Source organism: Acanthopagrus latus, chromosome 4 (genome assembly GCF_904848185.1).
Source record: "Acanthopagrus latus isolate v.2019 chromosome 4, fAcaLat1.1, whole genome shotgun sequence".
NCBI lineage: Eukaryota > Metazoa > Chordata > Actinopteri > Spariformes > Sparidae > Acanthopagrus > Acanthopagrus latus.
In genome coordinates this window covers 13,545,077-13,565,443 of record NC_051042.1, presented here as the reverse complement: position 1 = coordinate 13,565,443, position 20,367 = coordinate 13,545,077, and the positions used below count along the sequence as shown (strand labels likewise).

At 41.3% G+C, this 20,367-nt stretch overlaps 2 protein-coding genes across 2 annotated transcripts in view; one reads left to right on the top strand and one right to left on the bottom strand.

Moving 5' to 3' along the window:
• LOC119018331 (protein kinase C-binding protein NELL1-like) overlaps positions 1-20,367 on the top strand; it is a 257,120-nt gene that overhangs the window by 122,711 nt on the left and 114,042 nt on the right. The window lies entirely within an intron of this gene.
• Positions 3,732-10,857, bottom strand: LOC119018332 (piggyBac transposable element-derived protein 5-like). The gene is made up of 2 exons (XM_037095899.1): positions 10,268-10,857; positions 3,732-8,268 (listed from the first exon to the last, which is right to left on the bottom strand). Exons 1-2 carry the CDS (start codon positions 10,393-10,395, stop codon positions 6,273-6,275), a joined length of 2,124 nt encoding a protein of 707 aa, XP_036951794.1. The 5' UTR covers positions 10,396-10,857; the 3' UTR covers positions 3,732-6,272.

Genomic DNA, 20,367 nt, shown 5'->3' with positions numbered 1-20,367 from the left:
TGTATTATTTATTTTCATACACCAGGCGATGGTTGGCTATGTATCAGTGTTGGGACTGTCATCTGTGGCCCTAGTCATTGTGGTGTGTCCTGCACCACTGGCAATAGTCAGCCATTGTTGGTGGCGTTGTGGCCTATCAAGCGTGTAGAATGGGCAGCGGAGCCCATCAGTGAGAGAAATCAATTCTGATTGGGGATTGGGCGTCCAGAAGTAACCCCAGTAAGCACTATGCAGAAGGAGGAGATCAGACTCCATCCACCTTCAACCACTGGGCTTTAGCACCACCACTCAAATGCTCTGTGAGAAACCGGCGCTAATATATCCTGAAAGATTGAATAGATGAGGCGATATTAACACTCAAACAGAGCATTTTGCCTGTAGACATTAAATTTACCTCACAGACAGACTTCGCTCTACCTTGCTATGAGATTATTAATCTCCTGTGAAATGGAAACAAAAGTTTGCCTTTCCTAAGCTTCTGCTTTATGGACTGAGATATGAGATTCAGGGCAGCGCCCGCAGAATTGCTCCCAATTTAACGTTCAGAGGAAAACCAAATAAAGTCTGCAGTTGTGATTGGCAGAAAGTTAAACAGTCTCTTATCTGCAGACACAGGATATATAATCACAAAGGGATGCTCACATCACGTCGCCCCGCCTGAGAGGCTGCTCTGTCCGCAGAGGCCTCAGTGAGGGGATCTATCAGGCTATTAATCACAGGCAGAAACAGCACCGTAGCTGCCACCTGGTTGCTAATGCATATGTTAAGGTACAGCTTCCATTAGACCAGTGCTGGATCAGTTCAGGGTTCACTCTGCTTTTCATTTTGTGCGTCACCCCCGCTTAACCCAGCTTCCACCATCTTTCTCGGTCTCTACTTTTCTCTCCCCTTGGCTGTTATCTTATTTGTGGACAAAATGCCAGGGGCAACATTTACATACACAGGCTGTTCCTTTGCTACAGTAATTTGCATCTGAGTAAATGTATGCACATACCCCTCATTACTATTGACAGTATCCTGAGTACAGGCGGTTTCTGATTAGAGGGGCCGTGCTGTGATGTGTTTCATTATCATGTTTATGTAACCTGTATTTAACCTTGCTGCAGTTTTCATTGAATAATCCCCCTGAAACACTGCTCAGCTTTAAATAAAACAGCAAACTCCTTCGACGAAGCACTGATGGGGACATTCATACCTGCAGTAATTCCCCGATGAACAAATATCCTGACAACAGAACACATCTTTTGATTCTCCCAAATTATTCACTCACTTTCCAGTTAACAGCCTCCGGAAATTGATGCATATTTGATGGCATATGGAGACAAATTGATCACCTTGTTTGTAAGAGCTCATTGCCAACATTTGACAAAGGGCGACAAGCGACAATAAACATCCATCCGTCCATCCATTATCCAGAACCACTTATCCCTTTCAGGGTCATGGGGGGCTGGAGACATCCCCAGCCGACGTTGGGGAGGCGGGGGGGGGTACACCGTGGATAAGTCACCAGTTCATCACAGGGATGACATATAGAGACAGACAAACAATTCAATTTAGTGCAACTGATTCACCTAACTTTGACAATGAACAAACAGAAACAAATGATACATCAGTGCGCCTCCTCGCTCTATCTCCTCTTTTCCAGGGAGTAGCTTTCAATAAACAGCGTAAAAAAATTGGATACCCTCAGTGCTGTGTCAGTTTTCCCCTTGCTATCAGACATGGTATCCAGTATCGATTTTTTTTAGGGCATTGTATCAAAGTTTGTTATTCCAGTATGGGGTACACACAAAATGACACTTGTGGCGACCCCTGCTGTTACCCATTCGGCACCCTTGAATGCATTCGCCCTTATAATCCCCCTAACGTTTTTCTTTGGTTCTACTTTTCTTATTTAATGCATTCTAAAACATTCACACTCTGTTCTCATCTGTCATCTACATCACTGACCCTACTGACATCTGCATCCCATGCTTTGTGATTTTTTTTGTTAACATTTCAGTTACTGTTGTTGAACAAGTCTAATCTTTGAAATGGTGTGCCCCCCTCTCCATCATGGCCCTGAGAGCCTGGTTGTGACATTTACAATGTCTGTGCACATTTATTTTGTTATTTAGCTTTCATTGCGTCATTCTCATATGAATGCCCAGCTAACACAGGCTTCTAGAACATTAAGTCACCTGTGGCTATGCTGAAACAATGCTTGGCTTGAAATTGTGTGTAAGGAAGGAAGCCAAAGAACAAACCGAGTGTAAAGTCTCTGTAGTCATTCAACCAGAAGAGGTCAGCAGGTATAGAGAACATTTCACTTGAACAGTAAATTACTTAAATCATTTAAAAAAAAAAAAAAAAAAAAGACTTCAACCTGACCTAAATCATATACTAAACAACGCCCTTCTCAGGGAAATCATTCAACCCAACAAGTGATGGTGCAGTTGAATGCAACTCTGCACACAGGAATTGTTGATACTTGGTTCAGTTTGCTTTGGCAATAAGGTGTTGAGGTTTGTATCGTACATTAATCGGCAATCTTTATTCGTACGTTGTTATGTACTGAGTGTACTTTATGGTTCCTTGTTTGGAAAATTTTAAGTAAATGTATGCTACAAAGTAAAGACATCACCTTCAGTAGGCCAGTGATGTTTGTGCAAGGACTCCCGATTGATGATCTTTACACTTATGAAAAGTAAGAGCAGCATAATCAGCAACAGGCACAGTATTTCATGTTTCTGTCCTGGCTTATAATGAGGCATGTGGATGACAGAGCCACTCTCCACATGTGTACTCTCCTTTATGTGTTTGCTGTCAGGTTCCAGTAATGTTAACATTTTTGCAGTGTGGCCCTTTATCTGACTTGACAGCAGGAGCATTTATCAAAGTGTTGTTAATTTACATGCTAATCAAGAAGAACTGCTGTCAGCAGATTGTATTTGCCCATGTCACATGATCTTTTTCCCGCGTAATTACAGAGGTTAACAGCGGCTCAGTTTCGCACCTTTAGCAAGGACTCGTGTCGATATTAACAACACATGCACAACAGCAGCTGCGTACATTACAACCCTCCAGAGTGCCCTTTTTTTTTTTAAACTATAATTCCCGAAAGACCATGAAGAACTCAAGGAAGCAAAGACTGTACCTTCATATCCTGTTTTCACACCCACAAAGCTGCATGATTGAGAGATCAGACTTAAAAAATAACAATTTATTTTCTTTGTGATTTCTTAAAATGCAGGTAGTCAAAATGTGGCCCTGAACTCACGGTGTCTCCCTGAAGATGTGTCCTACCTTTAAACAAAATGTAGGTTCACAGACGAAACTGCCTTTGAGATGTCATTACTGTAATGAGTGGTGTATCTAACTTTGCAAATACATCTCCAAACCTCAGCAAAGTTAGAAACTTCTGATGATTCACTTTCATGATGATAAAATTATGTTTGATCGCTCCCAGAAAAAAGCAAAAAAAACAAAATAATTTTACATATTTAGCATCACTGAATCATGTCCCCAGCATCTCCTCCAAAGTGCTGAAATGGTGTCAGCTCATCTCTGTGACTCTGAATCGCTGAGTTGTGTAATTATCTTTTGACTCACGCTTTTAGTTTTTACAAAATGTATCCACCACACCAAAATCAACACAATTTGTGAGCACTATGAAATATAATTCCAGCATGGTGTCATTAACTAAATCCACCGCACTGCTTCCACCACAAAATGAAAATACTATACACAGATCCCTTCATAAAAATGTATTTTATTTTTTTTTTTACAAAATTCATGAATACAACTCTGAACCCCCTCCCCGAGCCCACATCAAAAATAGTACTGTGTATGAAAGAACACTACAAAAACAACAGTGGAGAGTCTTTGAATTAACTTTGGAAGAGTGAGAGGTAATTTGTTGTGCCCATCTCTGAGAGTTGTTCAAGTAATGCACATCTGTTCAGCTGTTTAGGACAGAAGAATGAGGCTTTCAGATCACTGCTTCATGTATTCCATTACAAGAAAGCCACATTACTGTATTTCTGTTAATGCAGACCATTCCTGAAATAGTAGTGATGTTAAAGTTTGGATCCAGTGGGAAAGTAGTTCCTGTGATAGCAGTCGGTGTGCCATTGACGTTGCACCATAAATAGCACATCAAAAACAATTCTTACCATTCAAGTTTGTACTGATGTAGTTTCTATTAAGTGAGGCAGTGTTGGTGAGGCAGTCGGTAATAAATGGGCGTGTTTAAACGCACAGTAGTGATGGTTTTTCAAGTATGCCGTTTGTGTGCGTATATCATCACATCATGGATTCAGAATGCCTTGAAAAATGTCCTTATTCTGCTATAAAAAATACAATTCTAATCCCTAACACAGGGTCCTTTCAGTCTCCAGTGTATGTTGGTTCATCCTCGACCACATTATAACATTGTTGTGGTTAGTGGAGGCTAAACTGTAAAAGCCAAATCCAACCCATCATGTTAAATGCAGCCAGAAACCAAACCCAGAACTGCCAAGATGCCAAAATTGTTGTGGCCCAGATCTGGACCACACCAGACATCATTCGGCCCATATACCTTGTGGAATGACGGCACTGGGGCGGTCCTGTATTGTCGGTCATATCGTGGCCACACATCAGCCATGACCGGACTGAATAAACCAGAACTGGCCTAAATCACAGTTCATTCTAGCTGCCCTGGTGCCATCTTTCTATGCAGTATGTGGGTGATGAGGTTGTCTGGTACAATTTTGTTATCTGGGAAGTGGTTTCATCCTCACCTGCTTAGGTAAAACAAGTAGTCAAACACATGCTCGCATCAACCATGTAATCCAAATTAATAAACAGCAGAAACAATAAACGTAATAACCAGTAACTCCAAATAAGACAAAAAAACAGGAAAACATTACGTAAACACTCAGTGGTCTTCTGTTATATTCAAGTGTGATTTTGTGTTTCTCCTTTTTGTTTCAGTAGACGACCCGCTTTTCTTCATATAGGTAAATTCTCAAAAATGAGTCTATATGCACTTCCCTCACATCTGTGAGCACTGGAAAGCACTGACTTTCCACAGAGAAACAAACAACAACATGCAGCGCGCCAAGAGCTCGTTCCTGAAACGGCACTATCTCGTTAGTAACTTGGTTTTGTGGCGTCGGACCTCAAACAAACCACGGTCCGCTGCACAGTTTGTTCAAAGGCTGTTGTGACTAAAGACAGCGGACCGACACATTTATCTGAGCCTCTCAGACAGACGCACGTATCAGAGTGGGACACTTTGTTCTCTACGAGAAGACCGCGGCAGCCCACAAACACCCGCTATAAAGCAGCTAACATTAGCAGAATCATTTAATCATTGTGTCCCGTATGAGAAGAAAGGGTCCCGGTTGTCAGCTGTTATGGATGCAGTCATGTTGCATATCGTTAAAGATACAGGAAATAAACACCCTTAATTTGAAAATGAGTATAGTGGTGCTGAGCTAGCAGTATATTATTATCAGTATACTGCTAGAGAACCCTGTTTCCAGTGTCGAAGTAAGAAAGGATGTTAGGTGCAGAAAACAAGAGGATGACATGAGGTGTCCATTTTCAAAGCAGGCTTCCAGGTAGATATGTTTCCATTTATGATGCTTAATCTCCAGTATCTTAATCCTCAGAGTCGTGCGGTGTGTTATCACCTCTCATGGGTGGTCATTGTCCAGTTTTTGAGTGAGAAGTGACGTCCGCAGCACGGACCACTGAGGACTGTTTGATTCTTACTCCCGTGAGCAGCCACTGGGACTCGCCTCCTGAGCAGCAAAGCGAAGCTGAGTCGCGCTGAAATTAATCCAGGCAGTGTGTGGCTGCTTCCTGCTTTGTGAGATGCTTTACAGTTCAATATAAATTCCTTAACGTTTTTTTTTTTCAAATTGGGAATTTTAAAGACACTTGAATGTATTTGAATGAGTAATGACAGGATTGGATTCTGAAGCCTTGGGACTATTTTCATCTCAATGGTTAATTCTGCCATTCAGGTTAAGGGTTACAATTATCTATTAGAGTTTCTTCTAGTTTACCAACTGCAGGTTATTAAGGTTATTATCTACTCTCTGGTATCTAGTTTACCATGATAACTTACATTACTAGGAGACCTTTTAAACAGTCTTGTTAAATACTCATTGTAATCATGAGGTATCAAAATCAGTAGCAATGAGAATTTTTTTTTGAGTTAGTTGACATTTGTTCACTTGTGGTGATAAAGGAACTCGTCTTAAAAAGGGACACTTCAGCTTCATGAAAGGCTTAGTCATTTATTCACAGATACCATTGCTTCTATGCCACTCACTATAGCAGTTTCGTAAAGTAGTGAAACACAGTGTCTTAAGACAGGTGCTGCAATAGACCGGTGACTTTCTTTTGCAGACCACACATGCCCTTCTGCCAGCAGTGGCCCGATATCTAGGAGAAACATCCGTCATTTGTTCCACAAAGTATGATGGCAAGTGACCGAAACCTTGATCAGGTTGAGGTGGGACCTTAGTGGATGTAGAAGGAGATGGCTCCGTGTCTGTGGAATCAGATTGCCACAGGGCACTGAATGGAGAGGGAGAAGGCAGCACTTTGAAAGTTGAGGCAGGAAAGTTGTGCGGAGCTGACCGGCGTGGTGCCGACCCGATATCAGCCAGGGACACAATCAGCTGCTCCCTGAAGGCTTTCTGTGGTAGTTCAGGGCGATTCTGCAGTTTGCACAATTCCTTGTGGAGGATGAAGGCATTTACGGTGGCTATATCCACGAAATGGAAAAACAAAGTTTTGTACCATTTCCGGGTTTTATGGAGAACATTGTAGTAAGAAATGAGCGCATCTGACAAGTCGACACCCCCCATGTACTGGTTGTAATCCTTGATGCATCCCGGAATAGGCACTTGCTTCACTGTCCAGTGTCCCTCTGTATCTTTCATTTTGCGCTTTACATTGTCTTTGCTGTATGCTTTGTGTAAGGTGGAACACATCGTTACCTCCCGAGTGTCTAACCACTTAACAAACAATATTGCTCCTTTTCTGATCCACCTGATAGTTCCCCTGGGTGTTTTTCCGTGCATGTCGTTCTTTTTCTTTTTGGGATAACCAGATGTGGTGGGGCGAATAGTGCCGCATGCCCAGATTTTTCTCTGAAGGAGGTCAAGGAAAAGTGTTGGACTGGTGTAGTAGTTGTCCACATAGAGTTTGTATCCTTTTCCCAGGAAGGGGACATTCAACAGTCTCATGACAACATCATAGCTTTGTCCTTTCCCTGTTGGTTTACTGTCTTTTCCCCCATACACAAAAAAGTTCAGGGTATAGCCACATGTTGAGTCGGCTAAAACAAAGAGCTTAAAGCCCCATTTAGTGGGCTTGTTTTTGATGTACTGTTTTAACCCGATTCTTGCTTTGGTCGCCACCATCCGTTCATCTATGGAGATATGCTGGTAGGGATGAAAGAAAGTGTGGCAGCCCTCCAAAATCTGCTCATAAAGTGGCTTTATCTTGCATAGTTTATCATATCCTGCCGTTCCTTTCTTCTGGTCATTAGCTGCCTCAACTGCAGGATCATTCATGTGTAGATTGCGGGAGATAGTAAGGAAACGTCTACGCGCCATAACAGAGGCCGGAAATGGCAGGCTGAATAGCTTGGATCCTTTCCAGAAGTCTGCCAGAGTTTTTAGGGGCACAATGCCCATGTAGAGGATGAGGCTGAGGAAGGAATACATATCTGCTGTTGTGACAGGAACCCAGCTTATCTGCTGGTCTTCCTGTGTTTTCTTCGCATAGGCATTGCTGTTTCTTACCAATGTGTTGATTACTGTCGTAGAAAAGAACAGCTGGAACAGTTCGAGTGGTGTGTAATTCGCAGTTCTGTTCAGCTGCGGCCCGGCGACCCTCTCAGGTCTGAACCGTGGCTGAGGAGGCTCGACATCTTCCTCATCAATGTCACGCCACTGGTCTCCATCGTCTTCCTCAACAGCTTCCTCTCTCACAAGCGTTCTTTTTACTTGCCTCTTTCCACTTCGAGTTTTCCTGCATGGAGAGGAGTCCGTCTTGCCAGTCTTGGGGAGGGAGGAGTCTTTTTGGGGTGTAGATTCATGGTGGAGCTTTTTTCCAACAGGACTGTCACAACAGACACACCGCTGTTCCTTCTTCTTGGATGGGGATTTCCAGGGCGGTGACCTCGGAGAAGCAGAAACAGAGCACTTCCTATAAGCTCTTCTCTTGGGGGGTGAAATAAACCACTCCTCATCTGAACTGTCTTCAATGCTAGAGTCTTCCCTGTAAATAAAGAAGATAGGCAAGAATTAATGATACAGTAGTAAGTAAGTAATGTTTCCCACCATCAATTTGATAAAATACCTAGATTTCTCTGCTATTTAATTCCCCAGACTAGCCAGAAACAGACATCTGGCATCTGGTAAATGTCATTAAACATTCTTTCAAACCTCACTTCTAGTTTGTAACACAGGCTTTCTGTTAGAAATGTCTCCAAGCCTGAGGTGAATTAACCTGATAACAGCAGTCACAATACACTTATTTTTATATTTATCTCTAGTTAGATTTTCTACTTACTATGATTATTATCTGCCAAAACACCATGGCAAATTCCTTAAAAGTGAAAACCTACTCTGCAACAAACCACACCAAGGTGATGTTCTCAGACCTGACAAAGCTCCTCCAGAACCACAAAGGACATGATTCAACCATTTTTCACAGTCTTCATTCCTATTTGGTAGTATTACCTAGGGAGGTCTAGTAATTAAAAAAGTATGTCATTTGTAACAAACAAACAAACAAAAAAAACATTCCACTACACTTAACATGCCATATGTCACCAAACAAAACTCATTTGATTAAATCAGTACCACGTGAATTACTGAAAAACTTATTGGAAAAATCAATGTTGAAGAATGATCGATGTCAGACAGAACACTGAAATCATTTCCAGGGTATAGTGTGACAAGGTAAGAGTAAAAAAAAAACAACAAAAAAACACTTATTTTGAGTGAAAGTGCCACATGAAACCCAAACCTGAGGCGTTTTTTTTTTTCCTAAATTACATGAGGTCCCCTGGTTGTCCAGTGCAAATAAGGCTTTAATTGTATAGAAGCTAATGTGAAAAATGGACAGATGATTATATACATTTTAGTTATCACCAACATCAAACTCTCATCTGTTTCACAAAAAAGCGTTAAGACAACCTGGTTCTTTTTAAAAAATTGTATTCATACCTGTGCCAAGGACACAGTAGAATGCACTTATAATGCATGTATTTATCCATTTTTGTGGACACGAATCTTTTAAATTCCAACATCTCTTTTTTACAGTATATTGTTACATTTCTAGTCCATTCCATAGTTGCACCAAGGGCAATTTCGAATGCATGTGTCACACTGATGTGTATATGATGGTATATTCATACGTTCTCCTGTTTGATTATTGTGTCTCTTTGTTGTCGTCATTTCATTTGATCCTGTACTCAGGTCTCACTCGTGTGACTTCCGGCATAAATTCAAGTAAGAAATAATGTGAAGTTGACCAAAAAGCTTTTTTTCCCCATGTGATGTATTGGTGTGTTGACCATGCTATTACTCGTTTTTATCATTGTGTTTTGCCCAAGTTGATAGATAAATCAAAACTGATGCAGTAAACAAGTCCCATGGGTGAAACTATGTGGAGTATGCACAGGGGTACACCTCAATGGGTTGCCTTGGCTCATACCCCCACCCCCACCACTTTGTCTCTCACTCTCACTCACACCTTTTATCTGGAAGCCTACAGTTTAGATTAGGTTGACCTCTATGTTGTGTCCGAATGAGAAACACACACGAACTTACGAACTGAAGAGCTTAATGGCTGTGTCAAGAGGGAATTCTGTTCAAAACACTCAACAATCAGCATTTGGCCCATCCGGGGACAAATAAAGTCTTTTGAATTGAATTACACACCAGAAGCCACTGGTTCACACGGTCACACGGCCTTCTGGCGGTGCTTTGTTCTTGCGACACGAACACTTGCACACACCCAAACACACACACGAGCAGGTACAATGGAGACATTTTAGGAGAAAGGTGCTTCTAGTTTTGTGCTCGCACGCGACAAGGCTATCACGAACGCATATCTGCCAGGTGTCATAAAACAGTCTGGTGGCTTGTTTGAGCTCTTCTATGGCCCCTTTGTTCGTCAGGCCCGACCCGTCTTATCTAGTCTAAGCACGTTTGTGTGTCGTTGGGGTGACGCCAGCTCAGCTCAGGGTGTCTGCAGCCCGGCTACTTACTCATCGGATCCTCGGCCCAGCCCCTTCGGAATGTATTCATCGTCCGGACTGCAGAGGCTGCTCTCACTATCAGACTGACAATCCGAGTGCAGCTGTTCTGACTCATCCTCGGAGTCTGAGAGCAACATATCCGAAGTGTGACAAGATGAAAGACTCCGGCGGAAAGTTTTCAGAGTGAGTGAGTGTTAAATTCCCGTGAGCCCTCCCCTCTCTGTGTCCACGCGTTTCCCTCGGCACACTGGGAGAGCGCAGGTTGATTTACGCGGTTGCCGCTGCTCCTACAGGATGTCCCGCCCTCAACATACCATATATGGCTAAGAGACTGATTTCATTGGCTAAAGTTTCAAGAGGTTTTCACAGTTCGGTTTTACCACTGGATGGATCAACTGCCAGTAAATGGAGACGGGTCTCGCGTAAAGATGAAAAAAAAAAGCCCTGCTAAGGTCAATACATCAAGATATAATTGGTCAGATGTCCTATCACAGTGATTACCACTGAACAGTAGCCTATATTTTATCTTTAAAATGGATGACATAACTTTTTAACAATTTTATTTGACAGTCTCTAAAATGGTAAAGTGAGAAATGAATGCATGAATAAAGAGACCATGAAACCTTTGCCGAAAAGGCCAGAGACTGCAGCTGTGAGTTGGTTGATCCTTTCAATATTTAACAATTCCACCCTGAAAGTTTGCACTTTAACCAAGTTCTTATCTCTAGACAACAATGGTAGAATTACACTTACTATCCATACGGGCTAACAGCAATAAACAGTGTCCATGTTCTTCAGTGCTTCCCCATGACCATTAATGTTAGCATTATAAATAACACTGTTTCCTTCAAACATTTTACCAGGGTTGGTCCCAGGACTGAATACCCTGAACTCTCCCTCGTCATGTTTCCGAAAGAGTATGCATGGCCTGAATATGCATGACTGAGTTTCCTGGGATTTCTTCCCTTTGCGAAATAATCTGAGAAAAAAGATTTTCTTTTGACATTGTTTGTTAAACCCCTGCCATTCAAATAACAGAGGGAAGTTTTTTTTACCCATTTTACCCCTACCCTAAATGAAGGATAATAAGCAGTGGTGGGACAGCGGCGGTAAAACCTTGCCTGTGAAAGTCTGTATTGAGGTGACGGTCATATAATCGATCATTATCTGGCCCCTGTCTAAAGACTGATTCCATGATCCAGTTGGATACAACATCTGAAGTTAGCCAACACCAGTTTAAGAATGGTATTATTGCATCAATAACATTTTTTTGCTACAGCAACAGAAGGATAGTAGTAATTTCAAAAACGATAACAACAGAGAAAAAATAAGTAACAGAGGTAGAAATAGGAAAGAATAAACTATATACATAAATAAACTCCCAAATAAACTTCTATGTAATAAATAAACCTCTGACTACGTTTTCAGCTGAAACATAATTGCAGCTGTAAGTGATTGTTGTTGTTGTTTAAACCCTGTGTGATGCAGTCATCATTTGTCTTTATTTTCTTTCCTCCATGAGCAGTTGTTTTTCATGATCACATCCAGGGCAGTGCATGGTGGATGAATCTTTGATGCGTGAGTTCAAAACGCTCTCTATTGTCTTAGGCAAGTGTTTGTCAGCTGTGTGGGCATGACTTCTTACACTCATGTGTGTTTGAAAGTGCAGCGATCTCATAATCATCTGTGTTACTCAGTAAGAGTGTTTCGGACCAGACGGCTACTGTGTGACCTTGTATCCCCTTTCCCATTAAGAAATCCGAGACAGCGGTGTGAGCTTCAGTTAGGAGGCTGAATGAGCTCCCACTCACTTTTATGACCGCGGTTCTTGACAACATGTGCATGAGCTGAGGGGATAAGCCAAATTATGTTTCTTATTCATCATGTGAACACCTTCAAAGAGCTTCAGTAAAGGTAGTCAGTCCTTTTGCGACAACATGTTTAAAGCAGGTAAAGGGTCAGCTTACTGAAAAGAAGAAAGAAAATGTTCAAATGTCAACCCTAGTTGTGAAGTAAAATGGAATCTTTCGCAGGAAAGCGAGAAAAAACATACCCACAAACCTCACTATAAACACTACTAAAACAGCCCCTGATGGGATTATTGCTGTAGAAACAGATTTAAAGCTCAGCTCATGTGAGACTTTATGGTACAGGTTGTTTTTATTACAGGTTATCATTTATTATTTAATTTGGGATAAGGTAAATATTCCCTCAACATCATTATTTCACAGCACAACAAAATGTGGCGGCAATAAACACTTTGCAAAAGCAACTCAGTCTTTTTGTTTACAGCCAGAGTCATGAACCGGTCATGAATTATTCAACCTGTCATAGCTGTGATTTCAAATTCTGAAAAGTTTAAAGGTCCCAGTTTACTCACATTTCAGCCTTTTGTGAATTTGTTTTTCATCGCACCGTGCCCCAAGATACTGCAGGTATGCCATATCATTTATTTATTTTCCGAATTGCCGGAAATTCTGTTGTGCTCAGGGTTTACGGAGAGTGCAGTGCAGGTACGAACACCAATGACATGAGCTTACTTGAACCAGCAGCTCAATTTACATTTTAAAGCGTGAAAACTGCTGAATCAAAATAAATTTTGGCTTGACATGATTATTTTAGGGATAATGTATAGAACGGCAGTCATTATCGGGAAAATAAGTCCTGACAGGACGAACCAGATTGTTAGTCCTGAAGGGACTTAGTATCCTGCTTATTATATGGCTACTTGCCATATAACACGGAAAAAAAAAAAAAAAAAAAAAAAAAAAAACTTAACACAGTGTGTCTTTTTCCACTGTATTTGTTGCCAGTGTTTTTCAGCGGAGAAATATAGTTTGCCAAACCGACGACAAAGACGTTGAACAGAGCATTTTTTAGAACACAGCTGATCAATCTTCTGCTGAAATTCAAGTCCTCTAACCAGTCTTTTAAAGCTGACATGGCTCATACTTTGCTCTTTTTGGTGTTCAGTTTGTGTCGATCCTCTTTTATTTTAATAACATCTCTGTCATCCAAAACTTTGTGTCTTTACGATTCTCCCGCTTTGCTGCGTTCTGCCAATAGTCGAAATCGATAGTCGAAAAGTTAATGTGAAACTCATCCACACTAGTGGCCTAGGAGTACGTTTTTTTACGATATGAAGTAGGCTACAGATCAGCTGACTATTTGCAGAGCAAAGATTCTAGAGCACAAAGTGACCACTATGAAATATGTGAATCAGAGGCAAAAAGGCCACTTTCCTTGACAGCGGTCAAATATGCTTAGCAAAGGTCAATTGCATGAAAATGATTGACCACCGGATGCTGGGAAGGCCCATTCAAGTGAATGCAGCGTTCTACAGCATTAAGAAGAGCCGTGTAATAACGTCCAATAATTCACGCTTCCCTATGCAAACATCTTGAGGTAATAAGCATGATTTTTTCAGAAATTAACCAAAATCCAAAATAACACTCTCTTGGAGATACATTCAGATAGTGATTAGAATAAGTTCTCCATCCGGTCTTACACGTTATTGTTTGGTTGGAGCTCTTGGTTGATCTTTATACAACTGTTAATCACAAAAATGTGCAACTCTGTGTGGTCATTAGAGGGAAATAATGATTCAGTGCCAATATTTGTGGTCCATGGTGGGCAACAATTTACCGAAAGATTTCAGTCCATTTTGGAAATCCATTTGAGTCCATGTAGAGTGCTGTCTGGAACTTGGAATAAAAAAATCTTCAAAAAAGATTTCCCGTATTTTCGCATGCATGCTTGCAATAGTTGAATCGGAGAGTGAATGTGGCCACTTTTCAAAATAAGATAATTTAATTTAGACCCACAGTTCCTCGTCCTCAACAAACCAGCTCCTTTACAGATTCCTCAGAGGCTTATTTTTCCTGAACAATTCTCAGACAGCTTTATGAATAAATCGAGTATCACTGTTGACAGACCCACCATATAAGATGTTGGCAGACAATTCTTTACCCAAACTAACTGATATTATAGTGGTGGACCTCAAAGTAACAAGCTTTGTGAACAGCAATTTAGTGCCACTATTGGGGGTAAAGCTGAGTTATGGGGTGAATCTCAATCCTCACAATAATGGTATTATTTCGATGGCTATTTAATGTGCTGATTGATGTAACCTCTCATAGAACGAGGACTGGTTGCAGTGATTGAAACCCAAATGTACGATAAAGCCTCCTGCCAGTCTCCAGCAGGGGGAAAAGAAGTGAATACAAATCATAGGGGCCCTACAGTGAGCCTTTGGCTGCCAATGTGTAAATGTTTTAACATCATTGCACTCAATAATCGGATCAAGGGGTACAACAATGCTCCCTGCTGCACAGCAAGTCATCTAAGTGGTTGTTGTAGCACCAGGCAGGCCTCTGAATGATGCATGTTATGGATGCCTCTTCTCATCTGGGCCAGCTGACAGGCTGGTGTGTGATTATGTGTATGTGTGTGTGTGCACGTGTGCCTGCAAGTGGGAAGGGTTTATGAAGGCGATGACACTGTGGGAGTCGTCGGGAGTGTTGCTTGTCTGAGCTACGCATGTAATCACTGTTCATGTTTAATACAGTAGCTGGAGGGCCCAAGATGTTCAAGTCCCACTTTTCTAACCAGTGTTTGGTGACTGACCTCTAAGACTTGGGTGGACGCACCACTGGTAGAACACTTGTGTCAGAAACTTCATGGTTCTTTGATAAACAGTCAAAGGTAAAACGTTAGAAGAGATGTCAACTACGTCTCTTAACAATTTTGGATGAATGCTCTTATTTGCACCTCGGACTGGTTTGGCTCTTGCCCGTGCAAGGGTTGAGAACCAGAGGGGCTTCAGTGACATTTAACCAACTTTACAAGAGAGCCAAAGTAAAACATGACCATATTTTGACTTTGTTGAATTCAGTCTGTAATATTATAGCTATATAGTTCAGAGTGTTCAGTGTGAGGTCCTTTGGCTTTTGATTAATAACTCTGGATTGGTTTAGAATTCACATGTGCCCTTTTGGCAGTGGAAAGAGCCCATCAAATGTCTTTCAAATAAATCATTTTTTCGGACAAAATGTCACTGAGGCCCCTCTGGTTCTCACCCCTCGGAGGGCAGATGAGGCCTTTAACGACACAGTAGCTTCAAACTAAAACATGAAACGATTTGTCAGAAATACAGTTGAAATGATAGGCTGTGGCTATAACATAGACATACAGTACTGTTAAATTGTTGTTATGTTGAGGAAATGCAGAGGTTATCATATAAAAAAAAAAAAAAATAAATAAAAAATTAGCCAGCTGCTCATTTGTTCAAAGTCAAATGTAATCTTTGTCTTGTGAACACTAACCTGATATGGTCCCCTTTTTAATTCATGCAAATTACGACTGTCAGAAACCAAGGTAGAAGTTTACATTTACATTTTAGAGCATTTAGCAGACACTTTCATCCAAAGTGACAGTGAGTGCTGGCCAGCAAATCAAGAGTAGTTTGGGGTTCAGTATCTTGCCCAAGGACACTTGGACATGCAGACTATGGGAGTCGAACCAAGTGTGTGTGTGTATGCGTGTGTGTGTGTGTGTGTGTGTGTGTGTGTGTGTGTGTGTGTGTGTGTGTGTGTGTGTGTGTGTGTGTGTGTGTGTGTGTGTGTGTGTGTGTTTGACTGATGATAAGGGAACAAGCTCAGGAAACTCTCGTGTGTGTATATATATATATCTATATATATATATATATATATATATATATATATATAGATATATATATAGATATATATAGATATATATATAGATATATATATAGATATATAGATATATACTATTCAGTTTCGATAAAGAACAAATGAAGTGGAGCCAAAGAGGAGATGAAGGAAGAGGCCCCTTGCGCTGTTTGGAACAGTAGCATGCACAGTCTTTGGCGTGCGTTCAGCTTTTATAACTGTTTCTTCAGATGAAATATATATGATATGTAATGCATATTGCATCAATTTGGATGTCTTGTGCTGCTGTTTTTCAACTGCTGTGTAAATACCTGACAGGAAACGGTCAACCTTGGCTGAGTTTTGAGACGGTGTTGAGCACTTCATGCAAAGCCTCTTAAACTTTCATGACCCTCGGTTATCAGGTGTGTGTGCGTGTGTGTGTGCATGTATGAGAGAGGGAGAGAGAGAGAGAGAGAGAGAGAGAGAGAGAGAGAGAGAGAGAGATTAAGGGTTAAAAGAAAGGCTGAGAGATAAGAACAGGCAAAGACTGTTGTTCTTTACCATCCATCATCTCTCAGCAGCATTCACATGCTGTTGGAGAAAACAACTCCCCTGACAGCACCGGGCTGATGTTTACTGAGATCGCCATAAAAACTAAAAGAGAAATGAATGATTCAGACCACTGCAGCAAAGTCTGCAGCATCTACTGCTCTCTGGGCTCCCAAGGATTTCTGCTCCCACTGCCGCCTCGCCTTCTCCTCATCTACACCTCCATATTTATTTTATTCTTCTCCCTCTGTCTCTTTCCATTTGCTCTTCACCCAACCACGGAAATCATTGCACCTCCTACTCTCAGCCCACTGTGCTCGCCGCTCACACGCTCCTCTCATGCGGCACACCTCCGTCTTCCTCTGATACCTTCTGCTCCAGATCTGTGTTAAGTTAGTTAATTCATTTATCTTTTACAGGTGTTTTAATGTCCTTTGTCATTGTTTCTTTTTAGTGGATCATTGATTCCCGAGCACTGATTAAACCTAGTTTCACTAATATGATTTAGGGAATGCAGACTGAACAGAAAAATGGGCATGATTTTGCCAGGATAAAAGTTGTGTTCACACTTGTAGTTTTGGTTGCCTTATTTAATGCCTACATCGGTGTATGAAACTGATCAAAATATGTTCTGTTTCTTCTGTAGAAACCTGATTACTCAGCCATGTGAAACTTTAGCCCCTTAAAGGTTATGTGGAACAAATTAACAAGTTTATCTTCAATGTAATCCATCATTTTCTCTAATGGTGTGCAGCAGGGCAGATAAAAGTATTGAATCCTTTATGGGAGGCTAGGAGCTAAATGTTATCTGTCCATGGTGGCCAACATTTTGCTCATTCGGAATTTCTGTTTTGGACATCCATTTAAAAGATACCCATGTCTTGGGGGCGAGTACTACTGCTTATGTGAGAACAAGTAGTCTAAAGCCTTTTGTGGTTCCAGAGGAAGCTGCATGTAATCTGATACATTTTCCCCAGTGATGTCTCTCAGCATTTTCGGTAATGTAGTTTAAAAAAGAATGAAAATGTGTGAAATAAAAAAGGTGATACCGTGTTAAAGAAGTAAAATGCTAGACCAGTGGACTGCTTCTCAAAGCCTAGTGCCTACATTACCCACAATGCAGCTTAGGCACTCAGTGGCATCACTGGAAGCAGGTTATCAGATTTCATGCAACTTTCACTGTTGCCACAAAATACTTTGTGCGTGTCCAAAGACCTGTAAATGCACTTTAATGTGTAAAATTAGTGGATTACCCTTTTAAGACCTTAAGTGGTCTAACAGTCACATTTTTACCAGATTTACGATTTAAGAAATTGGCAAAGAAGAGAGATCAATTCTCATAATATTGCATTTTATTTCTGGAATTTACATGTTCAAAATCAGATGATTGTGGATGGATTTTACGAGCAACCACCTTTCAAAATGAAATAATTCAGTTGAGAACCACAGTTCAATTTCAGGTGAAACAAAATCAATCCCTCGTCCTGAACAAACTTCTTACCAAATACCTCAAGGGACTTTTTGCCCTGAAGACTTCTCAGGCAGCTTTATAAATTGTGTATCGCTCCTGTCAGGCATACCGTATCAAATGTCCGCAAACAATTCCTGACCTTTTACTGTAACTGATCGATAACATAGTGGTGTGCCTCACACTAACAAGAGGGTTGCGCACAATGATCTTAAAACCCCTGCTGAGTTTGATCACACACTGACTTTGTGAAAACTAAATGTGACTTTTTAATCAAATGAACAATTAGAAAAAGCACACATTCTGACAAATTATTAAACATTGACTCAGTGACATTTAGCCAGCAGAGGGTTATCAGAGGATTCCAAGCAAAGTACCATAATGTAAACATGACATCCAGTTTCTAGCCTTAACCTGATTACTGCCACTAGACAGTATTTTTTCATGAGCATGAAAGCGACTTGAGCTTCCTTCTGCCTCTCAGGATCGAGGCAGCCTTTGACTCGCCATGAATAGAACATTTTGTAAAAATGTCATATTGCAGTGAAAGAGAGCGATGGAGGAAGATGGCATTTCCAAAAGGTAACAGCCTCCTCTGACCACACACAGCCATGGAGCTCATTAAATCTTCAGCCTGGCCACTTTTCTTATCAGTCCCGTCATCGGCACGAAAACCCTCAGGCTGAAACGGAGATTCAATTCAAGCTTTAAAATGGACGCCTTCCCACCAAGCACATTTGTAAAAGTTCAACTCTGAAAGACTTTCTCCTTCAGCCCACTCGATGTGAGATGACAACAAAGCCACTCCAGCTCTGACTCGAAATATATCTACAGCAAAAAGTGCGTCCTGTAAAGAGAACTGAGTGCAGTTCAATAGTATGGTGAATGCAAACTGAGCCAGCAGTAAGAAATCTCCCAAAGACACAGGTGGCTATGTAACAGCTGGTGTTGTATTTCTTCATGACCCTCGCAATGGATCCATACAACAATATTATCCCTGTGAGTGGTCCCTAAAAGACGGAGTAAAGAACCCTCTCAGCGCATTTGTACAGTGTATTCCGTAATGAGGGAAAGATTGTTGGAGTTGAGAAAGAAAAGTTTTGTTTGGCATTGGCTCTCATTTATAAAAGCTTGGTATGACTTAGATCGTATAATGGCTTTACGACAACAAAAATAAACAGCGACACCAACAAAAATCATAGTAGTGATGAGTGGGATAATATTTGCTCACATTGAATCGTGCTGACAAATTCAAAATCACTCAATGACTTTTAATTTGATTTAGTTCATATAAAATATGTCTCTCCCATGTATTTTGCATCATACATTAGAAATTATTGGACTTGGATGTAGATGTAAGATTTTCTCCAACTTGTTTGGGTATTTATTTATTTTTTTGTGGTTGTGGATGTGGATGTGTGGGTGTGCATGGGGATGTTTTCCATCTAATGAATGAACATATGACAATGATCTCATCCTGACAGTTTCCACCATGAAAATGACTGAAATGGTTAGAGTGGACCTCTGGTTGTCATCTGAGGAATTTGTGATGAACAGAAAACATTCTCAAGAGCAGTTCCTGAATGGGACACCTCTGAATGAGTATTTAAGGGCAAGCCCTGCTTGTAGCGCAGAAACCACCAAGACCTGAGGACATCTACAGTGATGTTTTGTGGGGACTGAAACAAGGAGCTATATTCGGCCTCAAACCTCAAACCTTGTGAGGTAACAGGTAATTTTTGCAAAATATCTACTTACTATGGCTCGCCTGCACCACCAGCACCATGCTGAGATACACTCCGTGTGGTGTGAGGTGCAGGTTGATTGGCAGTGGACCAAGGCACTGTGAGGCATCACAGTTTCTTTAGAAACATAAAAATCTGCTTTTTGGCACAGCACAGCTGACAAAAGATATAACGTACATTTGATCAAGGGTGACCTCATCTGCCTCTGTTAAATAAATCATGGGCTGTATCTGTAATCAGTCTGTAATCAAGTCACTGCTACTTCATCACGAGTCGTATACGTGGAAGATGTTGTCACATCTCTGCCAGTGCTTCAATCCGCAATTCTTTTGTGGCAGATCTGATAAACGAGCCTCAGTGTTTGAAGGAACAGATGGGCCCCCTCTGACTCTTAGCTGATTTGACCTCTCAAGGCTACATGACAGGGAAGCAGCTACAGGCCAGATTCAGATTCAGTCCCACCAGCTGTACAGCATTCTTCTTCTTCTGCTGCTGCTGCTGCTGCTGCTGCTGTCCTGGAGAGCAGCAGAGGTAATCGCTCCGTTTGGTCCTCATTATCCAACAATGCTAAATGGATTTGTCGGTTGCTATAGCATCTCACAATCACCCAGTGCAGACATTGGCGTGCATGTACATTCAGAGTAATGTGAGAGGCACATTGCTTTGTATAATTCA

Excerpts from the sequence above, each read along its gene's own strand:
- LOC119018332 (XM_037095899.1), bottom strand. The coding sequence starts at position 10,395 with ATGTTGCTCTCAGACTCCGAGGATGAGTCAGAACAGCTGCACTCGGAT. Across the intron at positions 8,269-10,267 it reads CTGGGCCGAGGATCCGATGA|GGAAGACTCTAGCATTGAAG; the intron begins GTAAGTAGCCGG and ends CTTTATTTACAG.